The 12266-nt window shown below is 45.1% G+C and overlaps 1 protein-coding gene across 1 annotated transcript in view; it reads left to right on the top strand.

Annotated features, from left to right (window-relative positions):
- LOC8025078 (medium-chain acyl-CoA ligase ACSF2, mitochondrial) overlaps nucleotides 1-12266 on the top strand; it is a 182360-nt gene that overhangs the window by 23982 nt on the left and 146112 nt on the right. The window contains exon 2 of the mRNA XM_029981062.4: nucleotides 7862-8027. Within this exon, the coding sequence (XP_029836922.2) occupies nucleotides 7862-8027 (166 nt within the window). The remainder of the gene's footprint in view (nucleotides 1-7861; nucleotides 8028-12266) is intronic.

Raw genomic sequence — 12266 nt, 5'->3', positions numbered from 1 at the left:
AGAAAAGTAAACTGGCCATCCAGTTCCTTATTTTCGTACTCGCGGCCCGCTCACATGAGCTGAGATGCAAAACACTCTCGGCTCTGACACAGTACTAACCAACAAAGAGATACTGGTTCTCGGTGCAAAGCAATGTTGTTGCAACTAGATTGCTTGTCTCTTAAAACGAAAAATACTAGACACACGCAAAAAACAGGCAATAGCAGTAAAAAATACTACACGAATGAGAAAAGCGAACATGGGTCCCGCCAGTGATGGCGGCGGGGCGCCCTTTTGCTTAGTCGACAGAGGCGAGAGAATACGTGTGGCCTGGATAGCATTGGCGATACTTCTAGGCAACACTGTCATTCAGAAGCACACACACGTCCAAAGACATGAAGCGACGCCTCAGTTGGGACGTTCGACCAATTCCTGCGCACAACGGACTGCCACTCGCTGTGTCCTCAAAGTTCTCTTTGCTTGCACTGCCGTCCAAGTATTCTCCGTACAGAGCACCCTGCCGTCCCTTCGAAATGCACCCTTTACAGAAATATCGGTTCGAGAGTAAATAGATGGCAGCACTTTCTCTCTCTCTCTCTTCTGGCCGAGCGGAAGGGGGGGGGGGGGAGAGAGGGTTTTTTTGTCTCGACTTCGGGGCAGAAGATAAGTCACGATGGGGGTCACAGCGGCTCAATGGGCGAACAGGATTTAGATGGTGTTTTGGGTGTCGAACGGATGAAAAGGCCTCGCGCGCGCTGGTAGCGACCGGTCACATACCGAAAAAACAAGAGCACAAAGCAGGGGGAAAGGTCTTGTCCATGCCCAAGCCGACCTTTGCGCGCGCGCTCCCAGCAAGGCCAGTTCGACGAGATCTAGCCGACCTTGGCGTGCGCGCTCGCAGTAAGAACAGCTTACCAGCACGATTAGGAGCTTGACCAACTTGATCAGCTTGTCTCCCAGCTTGACCACATCGGCTTGCTGGAAGACCAGTTTGACTAGTTGAGATCAGACTGACTCCCAGCAACTCCAGGTTGAATTGTAAACCAGATTCTACTTAGACCATGCTGGTTTTTACTTAAACCATATTGACCAGCTCAAATTCTAGCTTGCCCAACTTAAGCCAGTTTCTTGTCAGCTTAAACCAGCTTCATTACCATCTTGACCAATTAGATTTTCTTGCTGTTTTTTTCGATAGGGTAGTGATCTGTCATGAAACGCTCATGGTGACGTTTTATCAACCAATGCCAGTGGTGCAAAACCTTTCTCTTCCGTAACTGTAACAAACAGAAAGCTTTACATTTCCAACGCGCGTTATTTTATATTATGATTGCGCAGCTCTAGGTCTCCACAGAAATAGAACTATTGATCAACTTGATCATGTTCAGGGGGAGAGCTCCTCGAGAGACCACGACGCAAGAGCGCCGACGCGAGAACGCGTGTCGCGAGAGCGCCCTCGGGGCCGATCGGTTGTACTATTGCAATCAACTTCACTGTTTTTAACTCGTAGCAGCCGCCATATGCAGGACGAAATTGTACGACCCGTTTGAAAGGTGGCCGAATCGAACCATAGCCTTTAAGATTAATCTCGGTAGGCGTCTGTGCCGGTTCGATTTGTGAGGGAAGGTTTTGGCCCCGGTAATTTTGTTTTGCCACCCCTTTCTCTTGTCCTGACAGGGTTAGTTTTGATTTGGCTAATAATATTCCAATTGGGCTATCTGTTTCTAATTTCATCAAACTTTCGCGATATCCATACTTTGGGATACTTTTGAGAAATTTTTAAATCTTTGCTTGGATTCGGCAGCAAATACCCTCAATTAAAGTTCAACTGAAAACCGCATAAGTCGAGATTTTCTTTTAAATATGCGAGATAACATTTATTTATAGTTTCTGAAAGCCGTTTAAAGCATACACACACACACCCTTGCACGCAAAATTGAGCTGGCAGACCTGGACTTCTTGAATGATCATTTACGGAATAGGGCCCCCTTATGTAACTGTGCTGTGTAGTTGTGAATACATCACCGAAGCTTTGCACGGCGTGTACATCCGCTCCACTGACGCGTGTTCACTGGCTTTCCGTTCTCGTGTGGCGGCGCTTTTGTCAGGCATGTAGCAAGGGGGTGGGGGGGGGGGGGGCCATGGGACTTTGAGTCCCGACCCCCCCCCGAAACCTTCCATTTTGCTGAGACATCCTCTCCCCCCTCCCCCTCATAGAGCATATTGTCATGGGCGCCCGCCCCCCTCCCCCCCCCCCTCCTCCCCCCCTCTCCCCCTGCGACACAAGATCCTGGCTACCTGCCTAACTCTTGTGTCGTGCGCTCTCGAGTTATACAGCAGTTTACAGGGACGTGCGGATAGTTTTGTTTCTAGAGGATAGGATTTTTCAGAGAGCTCTCCTAAAATACGCCGTGGATTCGAATGGCCGTGAGTAGAAGACAGACGAGGATATCTGCGGTTGTTTTTATTTTATGACATTGAATAGTAAAACTGAAATCAACAATTCTTTTTTTTTTTCATTTCAAAAACCAACCGACGTTTTCCCACGTACAGGTAATTGCATGTCCCGTTAACCCAAAAAGGGTCAAATTGAACGGATTCAGGTTTTGAAGGAGCATTTTCAAGTACAATTTCCTGCTGCGAACAGTAAACGACTGGAATAAATTATGTGATGAATTTTTATGTACGGCTTTTTTATCCTTGTTTACTGTCCTGCAAAAGTCGCAGCTGGAATAAATATTGCATATTTCAATGAATGGTGACTTGTTTTTCTTGGTGAAACTTACTGAGCGATTTCGTTTTTTGATTCCTTCTTCATCACACAATTTTTATTGTATATCTTTCAATTGGCGTTCCTCTATTTTTTGTAATGCGTTGATCCCCCCCCCCCACACACACGCACACACACACAATAATGCACGATAAAGGGCCATGTAGGAAAATAAATAAATAAATAAATTGTTGTTTAATCGATCCAAAACATGTATTCGTTTGAACATTGACGCCTACCATTATGCTCGCACTCCACCTGGGATCACAACCCAAGGACAAAAACAGATACAGCGCAAATTTTACGGAATTTTATTGGTTTATCGAATCTAGTTTTGAAAACTTGTTATCAGCGCTGTGTAGCAAATATTAGTGCTTTTGAGGTGTAAAGTGCCACGCTTTTACAAGACAGAACATTTTCGCAGCACACTCTCTTGGCTAATTATTTATTTAGCTTCCGGTCCTGCATATCCCTTAAAGGGTAACTGCAAAGAAAAAAAAAAGCTTTTTTTTAAATAGCCTAATTGGGACAAGCATGTCAAAAAACAAATTTTCCGCGAGAAAAAAATTTTTTGCAGCAATATCTATTGCGTGAGACTCATTTTAGTTTGCGGCTATTTCGTCCGGTTTAAATCGCGCGCCACGAAGTTGTGATTATGTGACGTCAATCCCAAAAGGTTCTCATTGGCTAAGAGTTTGATTGACAGCTTAGATCTTGGTTGTTAAACCTTTGTTATATGTTGCAATTTCCTTTTGAGCGGCATATTTTTACGTTTAAAGAATAACTATGTGATGAGAGTTATCATTCTTTACAAAAGGTTTACAAGACGGGCACTTCCGTTTGGATTCATACAAACAAAAGCTTCGCCATTCTTTCATGGCCGCCGAAGTCTCTGCTCCCGCCTGTCTCGCCTACCTCGACTAATCGTTTCGCCGAAGTGATCAGTGTTTCGTCGTTTCGTGCTGACCCAGGTGCTTGAGTGAGACTTCTTGAAGTGAAGTAGAGTGTGTTTAGCAGCTGTCGCAGGTGTTAGTGATGGGAAGCGACGCGGGGTTTCGGCTTTCATAGCGCGGTTCTTTCGTTTTCCTCTTTGCGTGCTTAGCGTGCTTTTTTTTTTGTTTTTGTTTGTTTTGCTTGTTTGCGCGTGCAAATGCTGATTTTTCGGAGATGTCAGATGCGTGATCCCGACAGTGAGCTTTCCAGCAGCCATGTCGCCCCGCAAGGAATGCTATTTGGCTGGAGGCAATCGGGCGTTCGCGTAGCGACGAACGTGTCTAGTTACGGTCTCGTCATATCGCTATGGAGGCCGTCGAGATTCGCCCCGTGTGCACCTAACGTCCGCGACTAGACAGAAAATAAAAAAGCACTATGTCCACTACGTAAAAATGGTCTCAGTTCATGCATCTGTAGGCAGGTACGAAATCGTGCCCAAATTTATTCAGACCGCACGATGCAACACGTCGCTGTGCAAAAGCAATCCAACACGAAGCATAAAAACGGCAGATTTAGGACAACAATTCGGAGTCCATTGTTCAATTAGAACGACGTAATTTTGTTGAAAACGCCCGCAGCTTTTTACTCATGGTATGCGTCGGGAAACTTCCACATTTTGAAACAGAACGAGTCAGATTTACTTTTAAAAACGCTCCCAGCGTCCTCCCGGACCAGTTTGACTGGATCAGCTGACGGCGACGGGACTTAACTGGTTGAACGTCAACCCCACAACAACCAATTTGCGCTCCGTGTTAGCACCGCACTACACACACCACGAACGTTCCATCTCTTTGTCGCATCGCCGTGTTGCACCAAACAGAACGAGATCGCCGAAACCAACGCAGCGCTGTCGTGAACCTTGGCTTGTGGTTGCGCACTCGTGGATTCTGTGACTCCCTTCGCTTTCAAAGCGCGCACGACGATTACGAACGATACTTTCCGTCTTCCGGGAACATCACAGGGGCACTTCTCCTGTCACGTCTTCGCTACATGTGCTCGCAAACCGCGTCAAACCAAAACAATACCGCGGCCTGGCGTAGTTGCCAGATCTTGCCGGAAGTCGAGACGCTGCGTCGTTCAACTCCGCAACGCAAGGAGAGTGAGGGGCGGGGCGTACTCCTCTTCCGCGGGGGTCGAAAGAGCGAGAGTTTCAAATGTGGAGAGGTTCTGACTCTACTAAATTACGTCCTGTGGCGTAAATATTGATAAACAAAAAAAAATGTTTTTCGCGGAACATTTGTTTTGTGACATGCTTGTCCCAATTAGGCTGTTAAAAAAATGTTTTTTCTTTGCAGTTACCCTTTAAAGGATAACTGCAGAGAAAAAAACTGTATTTTTAAACAGCCTAATTGGGACAAGCCTGTAACAAAACAATTTTTCCAACAAAAACAAAATTTTTTACAGCAATATTTATCGCGCGGGACTGATTTTAGTTTGCGGCTATTTCGTCCGTTTTAAATCGCGCGCCACAAAGTTGGTATTATACATCACGGAGTGGCTGCTCTACGTCACGGAGTGACGTATTCCAGTCACTCCACGCGCGTCGCAAGAGCGGGAGTTTCAAATGTGGAGAGGTTGTGACTCCGACTAAAGTACGCCCTGTGGCGTAAATATTGCAAAAAAAAAAAAAAAAGTTTTTTCGCGGAAGATTTGTTTTGTGACATGCTTGTCCCAATTAGGCTGTTTAAAAAAAAACAAAAAAACTTTTTTTTTTGCAGTTACCCTTTAAAAAGGTACTCCACCGATTTTTTTGAGCTACCTCAACTAACTATATTTTCTGACTCCCCGGCCTTTAGCCTTTCCGGTATGCTATTTAGCATCGCGAAATTAATAATAGGTATTGTGAAATCGGCAAATGAAAATGGTGCAAAAACCAATATTCAAATATTCGCGCACTTTTCAGTGCCGTGACGTCAGTGGCAGGCGGGCTTGCCAGTCGAGCAAGTAGTCTAAAAATAGAATATGCCAATCATTTGTTCCGTGCTGGAGCGCGGATACGGGAGCGAGCTTCCAAAGCACTCATTTGACACCAAGAAACTGCTTCAAATCCGTTGGGAACAACTTCTGTAGTCCAAAACGTAAACCCCTGCCTTCCACTGACGTCACTTTGTTGTTGTTGCCAGTAGAGACTTTCAGTTTGAAAAACATGGTGAAGACCAAAACTGTAAATTCAATAACTTCACGAAAAAACAATATCTTGACCTAATATTTAGGATACTGTTTTAGCAATGTTTGTTGGTTAGTTTAGCAAAATTTCAATCAAATCGGAGACAATAAAAAAAACGGTGGAGTACCCCTTTAAGGTAATTTCCTATACACCAACTCAACTCTCCTACGTCACGCCGCGGTGGTGGCGCGTCGGTCGCACTTCCGGTCTGGGTGGTGGGCAGAAGTCGCGGTGCGAGACATGCATTCCCGCGTTCTTTAGGGATAAACCAGACAAAAACCTGCCTTCTTGTCAATATGCTGCGACGGGGGCTGTACCAAGAGTGTCTGGAAAGGTTAGAAGATCAGTTTTCATGTGTTTCTGCCCCCTCCGTTCGTCCGAGAACGTGGATAGTAGCCGTGACAAGGGCAAACCAGACGCTGTTGAACTACGATTGCTTGTGCGGAAAACACTTTGTGGTCGCCAGATGTATTTGTTTTGTTCCAACATGAACGAGACAAAACCGCCAAGGTGTCCGGACCACCCGCGGGTTCAGTGCGTTTTCAAATTCACACGGCCGCCTGATCGTCTGCTCTTTCGAACTTGTCTGCTTTTTGTCGTCTGCTCGTCCAAACAAAAGCGGCCCGTAGACCAAACTTTGACCCGGTGATTGCAATAAGCTGTAATCGCAGGCCTCAAAAGATTTAAGTTGGCTCGGTGTAAACAGTAGATACAAGATATTGATCATAGGTACCAATGGCCATCACCGACTTGTTAGGCTTGGTCTGTTCCCGCTTCCGATTTTCAGTATCGACCTCGATCATCGCCGCTATCTTCTACACTTTTGCAGCACGAGCGACGTTGCGACCGAAAATATCTAGAAGAATCTCATCATGGCTTTGGCGTCCATTCTGCGGCGTTCATGCGAATGAATCGCCGCACGTCAAATTATTTACGCAATGTTTAGCGGCGTAACGAACCTTGATAATTTCGCTCAGGCGATTAAAGTGGTAAGACATTGCTATGAGGACGTAAAATCGACACTTCCAACCGGAAAAAAGAGTATGCAGACTCACACAAATGCCGACAGCGTGACATTCCAATGGTTTGTTGACGCGGGACGCGGTGCTTCTTTTCGTCTGCTCTTTCAAACTTGTCTGCTTTTTGTCGTCAACTCTTTCAAACGACAGCGGCCCGTAAACCAGACGTTGACCCGGTAATTGCGATAAGAAGTAAGTGCAGGCCTCAAAACACTTTTGAAATTGGTTGGGGTAAGTAGGCTAAGTGTAAACAGTAGATACAAGATGTTGATCATTGTTACCAGTGGCAGTGGCCATCACCGACTTGTAATGCCCGATTCTACTTGCGGTTTTCAGTATCGACGTCCACCACCTCAGCTACGGTCCACACTTTCGCAGCCCGAGCGACTTCGCGACTGAAAATAGCGAGATAAATCTCATCGTGGGAGTCAGGCTTTAGCGCCCATTCTGCGGCGTCCACGTGAAATGAATCGCCGCACGTCACATGATTCACGTAAAGTTTCGCGGTGTAACGAGCCTCGTTAATTTTGCTGAAGCCGCTCAAGTAGTTAAACATTGTTAAGTGGATGTAGAATCAACAATTCGAACGCGAAAAAGTGCACGGGGACTCACACCGACGCCGGCAACAACGCGATTCAAAGGTTTGTTTATGGGCGACGGCGAACTTCTTGCCCACCGTCCACCGCGCATGCGCGGCGCCGGTGGCGTCCGCTAGGGGCGCTCCGGTTTGTTTGTAAACATGAGTTGGTGTATAGTACTCGGGGATAGATATACATTATACTTATAGAAGATACACTAAAAGTGCCTACATAATACGCACCCGGGGTAATAAAACAAATAAAAAGTGGACTCATCTTCCGCACAGATATTAGGAGGGACCATATTGGTGGGTGCATCTTTCTGATGGCAAATCTTTATCTCTCTATGTGGACGCAGGGACCTCTCCAAACTCAGCTACTTCCACGTGCCAGGAAAAGAACCACTTCTGGGGTGGACTGTAGGAGAGGTGATTGACCGAGCGGCAGACTCCATCGGGGACACCACAGCCATTGTGTCCAATGAGCAGAACATTAGCAAAACATATGCCCAGTACAGAAAAGACGTAAGTGTTTACTCACACCATTTATTAATCTTGAAATCCATTCCTGCCATTTAATAGTTCAGAATGCAAAGCTTCAGAATGAGACAAAATATTCCTGCTATTAATGACTTATAGGTAGAATTCGGAGTTTTCAGTTTAAACCGATAAAAACCGATAAAAGTACGCCAAATACAATTTCGGAAATTCGGTTTTAACCGAAAAAGGTCAGTTCTTAGGTTCGGCGTTTTCGGTTTAAGCCGATAAAAACCGATAAAATATCCCTGAATGCATATTCTAAAATTATGTTTTAACCACAAATAGTCAGTTTTTTTAGGGCTGCGTCGAGATGGGCAGGAAGAGGGTGGGGTAAGGGGGAGGGAGGAGAGGGCATTGCTAGGTTCGAGAAGGTGTAACCTCTTCATGACTGCCCTCTACCAAGGTTCAACATGCAACAAAAGAGGTTTTGGATTGGCCTTCGCGGGATACCTGTGTCCTTTCTGTGACTCTTGCTGCCGAGTACGACCGAGAGACGGGAGCTTTGAAACCTCTTAAAATTTCTTAGGACGAGAGAACACACTTGCACTCTGGGGCCATCTGTGTGGTGACCCTGGAACTGCATTTCACAAAAGAGAAGGTTTTGCGGGATTTTCGAGGTCAACTGTGCGTAATAACTGTAAAAAAGGCTCGTTAATAACGTTGACAAGAGCTTTTCGAGCCATGAAAGAAAGGAGAATGCGCGAGCTGTGTCGTCTGTTTCGTCCTGTTGTGTGTTTCTTTCGTTTTAAGTCAATGTAGAAATAGGAAATATGCCGGACCGCAATGTTTACACTGCTACCGAATAGATGGCGCCAGCTCGTCCTCTCGTTGTAAGAGGTTTCGAGGCGCCCAGTTTTAAGAGGTCGCAAATGTGTGAACGGGCCTCTAGTTTGTCAAGTTCCTGGTCCTCAAAAAAAAAAAAAAAAGAAAGTTCGGGTGTTCGTTAGTATAAAGTCCTTCGCTCCATGTAATATCTGCAGCCAGAGTTGTACACGAAATATGTTGTGCTTCAAAACGTCGCACCGCGTCTCTTTCGGTAGTCTCATTTCGTTGATTGGCCGATATTGACTCAGGCAGCGCTTCACCTTCTCAGCCTGCTAGTGTTCAGTGTTAACGTTGAGAGGGCATTCTCGAAGCCCAGGGTCATTTACAGGAAAGAATGAGCGTGAATCAACAAGGAGAACCTGGGAAAGTACATGTCTGTTTACTAAAATAAGATCACGTACGTAATCCTGATGTACAGAAGGTGAAGTTCCGTGTTTTTTAGGCAAGGACTTGTTTGTACTTCTGTGTACTTTTTTTTTCTTTCTTTTTTACAGTTGCGCACATTTCTTTGTTTCCAATGTATCTGTGCCGCTATACTTTGAGTGATCACAAATATGATATATCAGAGCTAGAAGGATCATCTGAACCGGTGTCCGATGGTGTTTCCTTCACATTCACCGAAAAGAAAACGGTAAACTTTTGTGGGCATAAAAATACACGGAAGAAACCGAAAATTAAATTTTAAAATAAAAACCGAAAAAAAGTGCGTCGATTTTTGAAAAAAATAAAAACCAAAAACGTGGAACCCTATTTATAGGTAACAACGCACAAGATAAGTCGCACACTCAGAACGTGTGGACATCGGCAAAAAACAACCTTTTACGTCGCGCTGACTAACAACTCTGGTTTATATTTTTGTCTTCTTACTTTACACCGGTAAAAAAAAAAAAAAGAAGAAAAATGTCATCACACATCGTTGTTTTCTCTCTACTGCTAAGTCGAACAGCTATTATTCTGCTCGGGATTTCGTCCACTTCTCAATGATTTCTTTCCCTAACGCACTAGTTACTTTCGATCGGAGTCTAGGTAAAACAACTGCTCGGAACGTAATATAGAAAGATTGCTAACACATGCGTCACTCATCTTTCCGATACTTGCTACTTTGATGGTTTCTCTTGTTCGTGGGTGATGATTCTTGACGATTACGAAAAAGATTTTGAAGGTGTCTAAGCATCCGCAGTCGCGGCAGTGAATACTTAGAAATCCTGAATTGGCTACTCGGCTGCTGCTTTTATGTACTCTTAATCGGTCGTTAACGCATGTTCCTGTTTGACCAAGAAATTTTCCACGTGAAAGGGAGAAAGAATAAACCACTCATTCTGAGCAAGAGATGTAAGGGTTTCTGCCTTCTTTGTGCAGCCTATATTATTTTTTGGCGTAACGTTGCCTTTTTGTACATAAACCTGAGAGCTTTGGGGGGACCGAAAAAACAACATTAATACTTGCTCGTTTGGCAATCTTTTTGAAGTTATGATATATGTTATGAATATAGGTTATTATTCAGATGGCTTGATAACTTTTAGTACTCCTATACATCAAAGATCAAGGCTCCCCCGAAATTTTGCCCATCGTACTCTCCAATGTTAAAATATATTTTGATCCATGAGAGATAACACATGAGCTTCCTGAGTCAGGATCTTTAAGTTTTCCGAAGCTTAGACTGTTTCTTGTGACGTGCCATGAATATTGGTCATATGATTGCAGGGCGAAGAACCGCTCATTAATATTGGCTCGGCTCATCCTAAGTTGGTAAATGGTGGTATAGCGAATCAGTCTTTCAAAAACTATATTTTCAAGTCCTGCCCGCTCTAGTCCAAGTTTTTCAAATAACCAGGATACAGCGAGCATATTACCCATCACATCTGTTAACCTCAGCTGCTGAAAGCATCCTTAACTGAATCCGAATAGGTGAAACGACACTTCCCAAATCACGAGACAGAAAAAGAAACAAAAGCCCGTAGTTATAACCTATACTCATAACATGGCCCATAACCTCAAGAAGGTAGGTAACCGAACAAATTTTCGTATTACCTTTTCCACCCTCCACGAACTTTCAGGTTTATGTAAAGAAAAAAAAACGCAGGCTGAACAAACGAGAAAAAAAAACACTTACATCCCTTGCTCAGAAGGGGTGGTGACTTTATTCCTTCCCCATTTAATGTGGCAGATTTCACATAAGTCAAACAGGATGTTGTGTTAACGATCGATTAAGAGAACACAACAAGAACCGAGTAGCTAATTCTGTACTTTCGGGCATTCACTGCCACGACCTCGGATGCTCAGCTAACTTCAAAATAGCTGCGTAATAAGCATGAATCATCACCCACTAACAAGAGAAATCATCGAAGCAGCATGTGTCGTGAAGCTCAGTGACACCTTTCTTAGTAATCCTTCTTTATCACATTGCGAGATGGGTTTGTTATACCTAAACTACTCTTGAAGGTAACAAGTGCGTTAGCCATTGAAATTGTTTAGAAAAGGACGAAATACCATGCAGAATAATAGTTGTCTTAACAGCGGAGAGAAAACAACAAAGTGTGACTGCAATTTTTTACTCCTATTTATTTTCTTTTTATCTGTGTAAAGGAAGAAGACAAAAATACAAACCAGAATAGACAGTCAGCGCGATGTGACTGCCAGAGGTCGGCATTTTAGGTCGCCCTCACTCACCCTCACCCTCACAGCCACACTCACCTAAACCCCTCACTCACCCTCACCCTCACAGCTACACTCACCTTCAGCCCCTCACTCACCCTCACCCTCACAGTCACACTCACCTTCAGCCCTTCACTCACCCTCACTGAACCTCACGGCCCTCACGCACTCACCGCCCTCACGCCACTCATCGCCCTCACGGTCCTCACCGCCCTCACGGCCCTCACCGCCCTCACCACCCTCACGGCCCTCACCGCCCTCACGGCCCTCACGCACTCATAGCCCTCACGCCACTCACCGCCCTCACGGCCCTCACCGCCCTCAGGCCCCTCACCGCCGTTGCGGCCCTCACACCCCTCACGCCCCTCACGCACTGATGGCCCGCACGCCACTCAGGCCAGCTTCAGATGGGGCAATTTCGCCCAGAAACTTTACGTCGCAACACCAGCAACACGGGCCGCCCGCGATCACACAGACCAATTGCTGCAATTTGCCATCGTCATCATAAAGTTTTATTTTTCTTGCACTATTTAGACACAATTACGCGTTATAAACGTGTTTTTATGCATTTAAATCTCGTTAAGAATACTACTGCACCTTTCTGAAACAGTTTATTTCCAAAAAACGATCAATTTCAAACCAGAACCAAGTCTTTCGGTGTCATCATCACCGGCACGAAGGTATCACTTGAAACTTTTGCGTCCCAAATTGGATGCAGCCGCGTTAAACGTGTTCGAATTGCTC

This window comes from Ixodes scapularis, unplaced genomic scaffold, assembly GCF_016920785.2.
Source record: "Ixodes scapularis isolate PalLabHiFi unplaced genomic scaffold, ASM1692078v2 PGA_scaffold3__209_contigs__length_174095766, whole genome shotgun sequence".
Taxonomy (NCBI): domain Eukaryota; kingdom Metazoa; phylum Arthropoda; class Arachnida; order Ixodida; family Ixodidae; genus Ixodes; species Ixodes scapularis.
The sequence above is the reverse complement of the archived record's forward strand: the minus strand, read 5'-3'. Positions and strand labels throughout refer to the sequence as shown.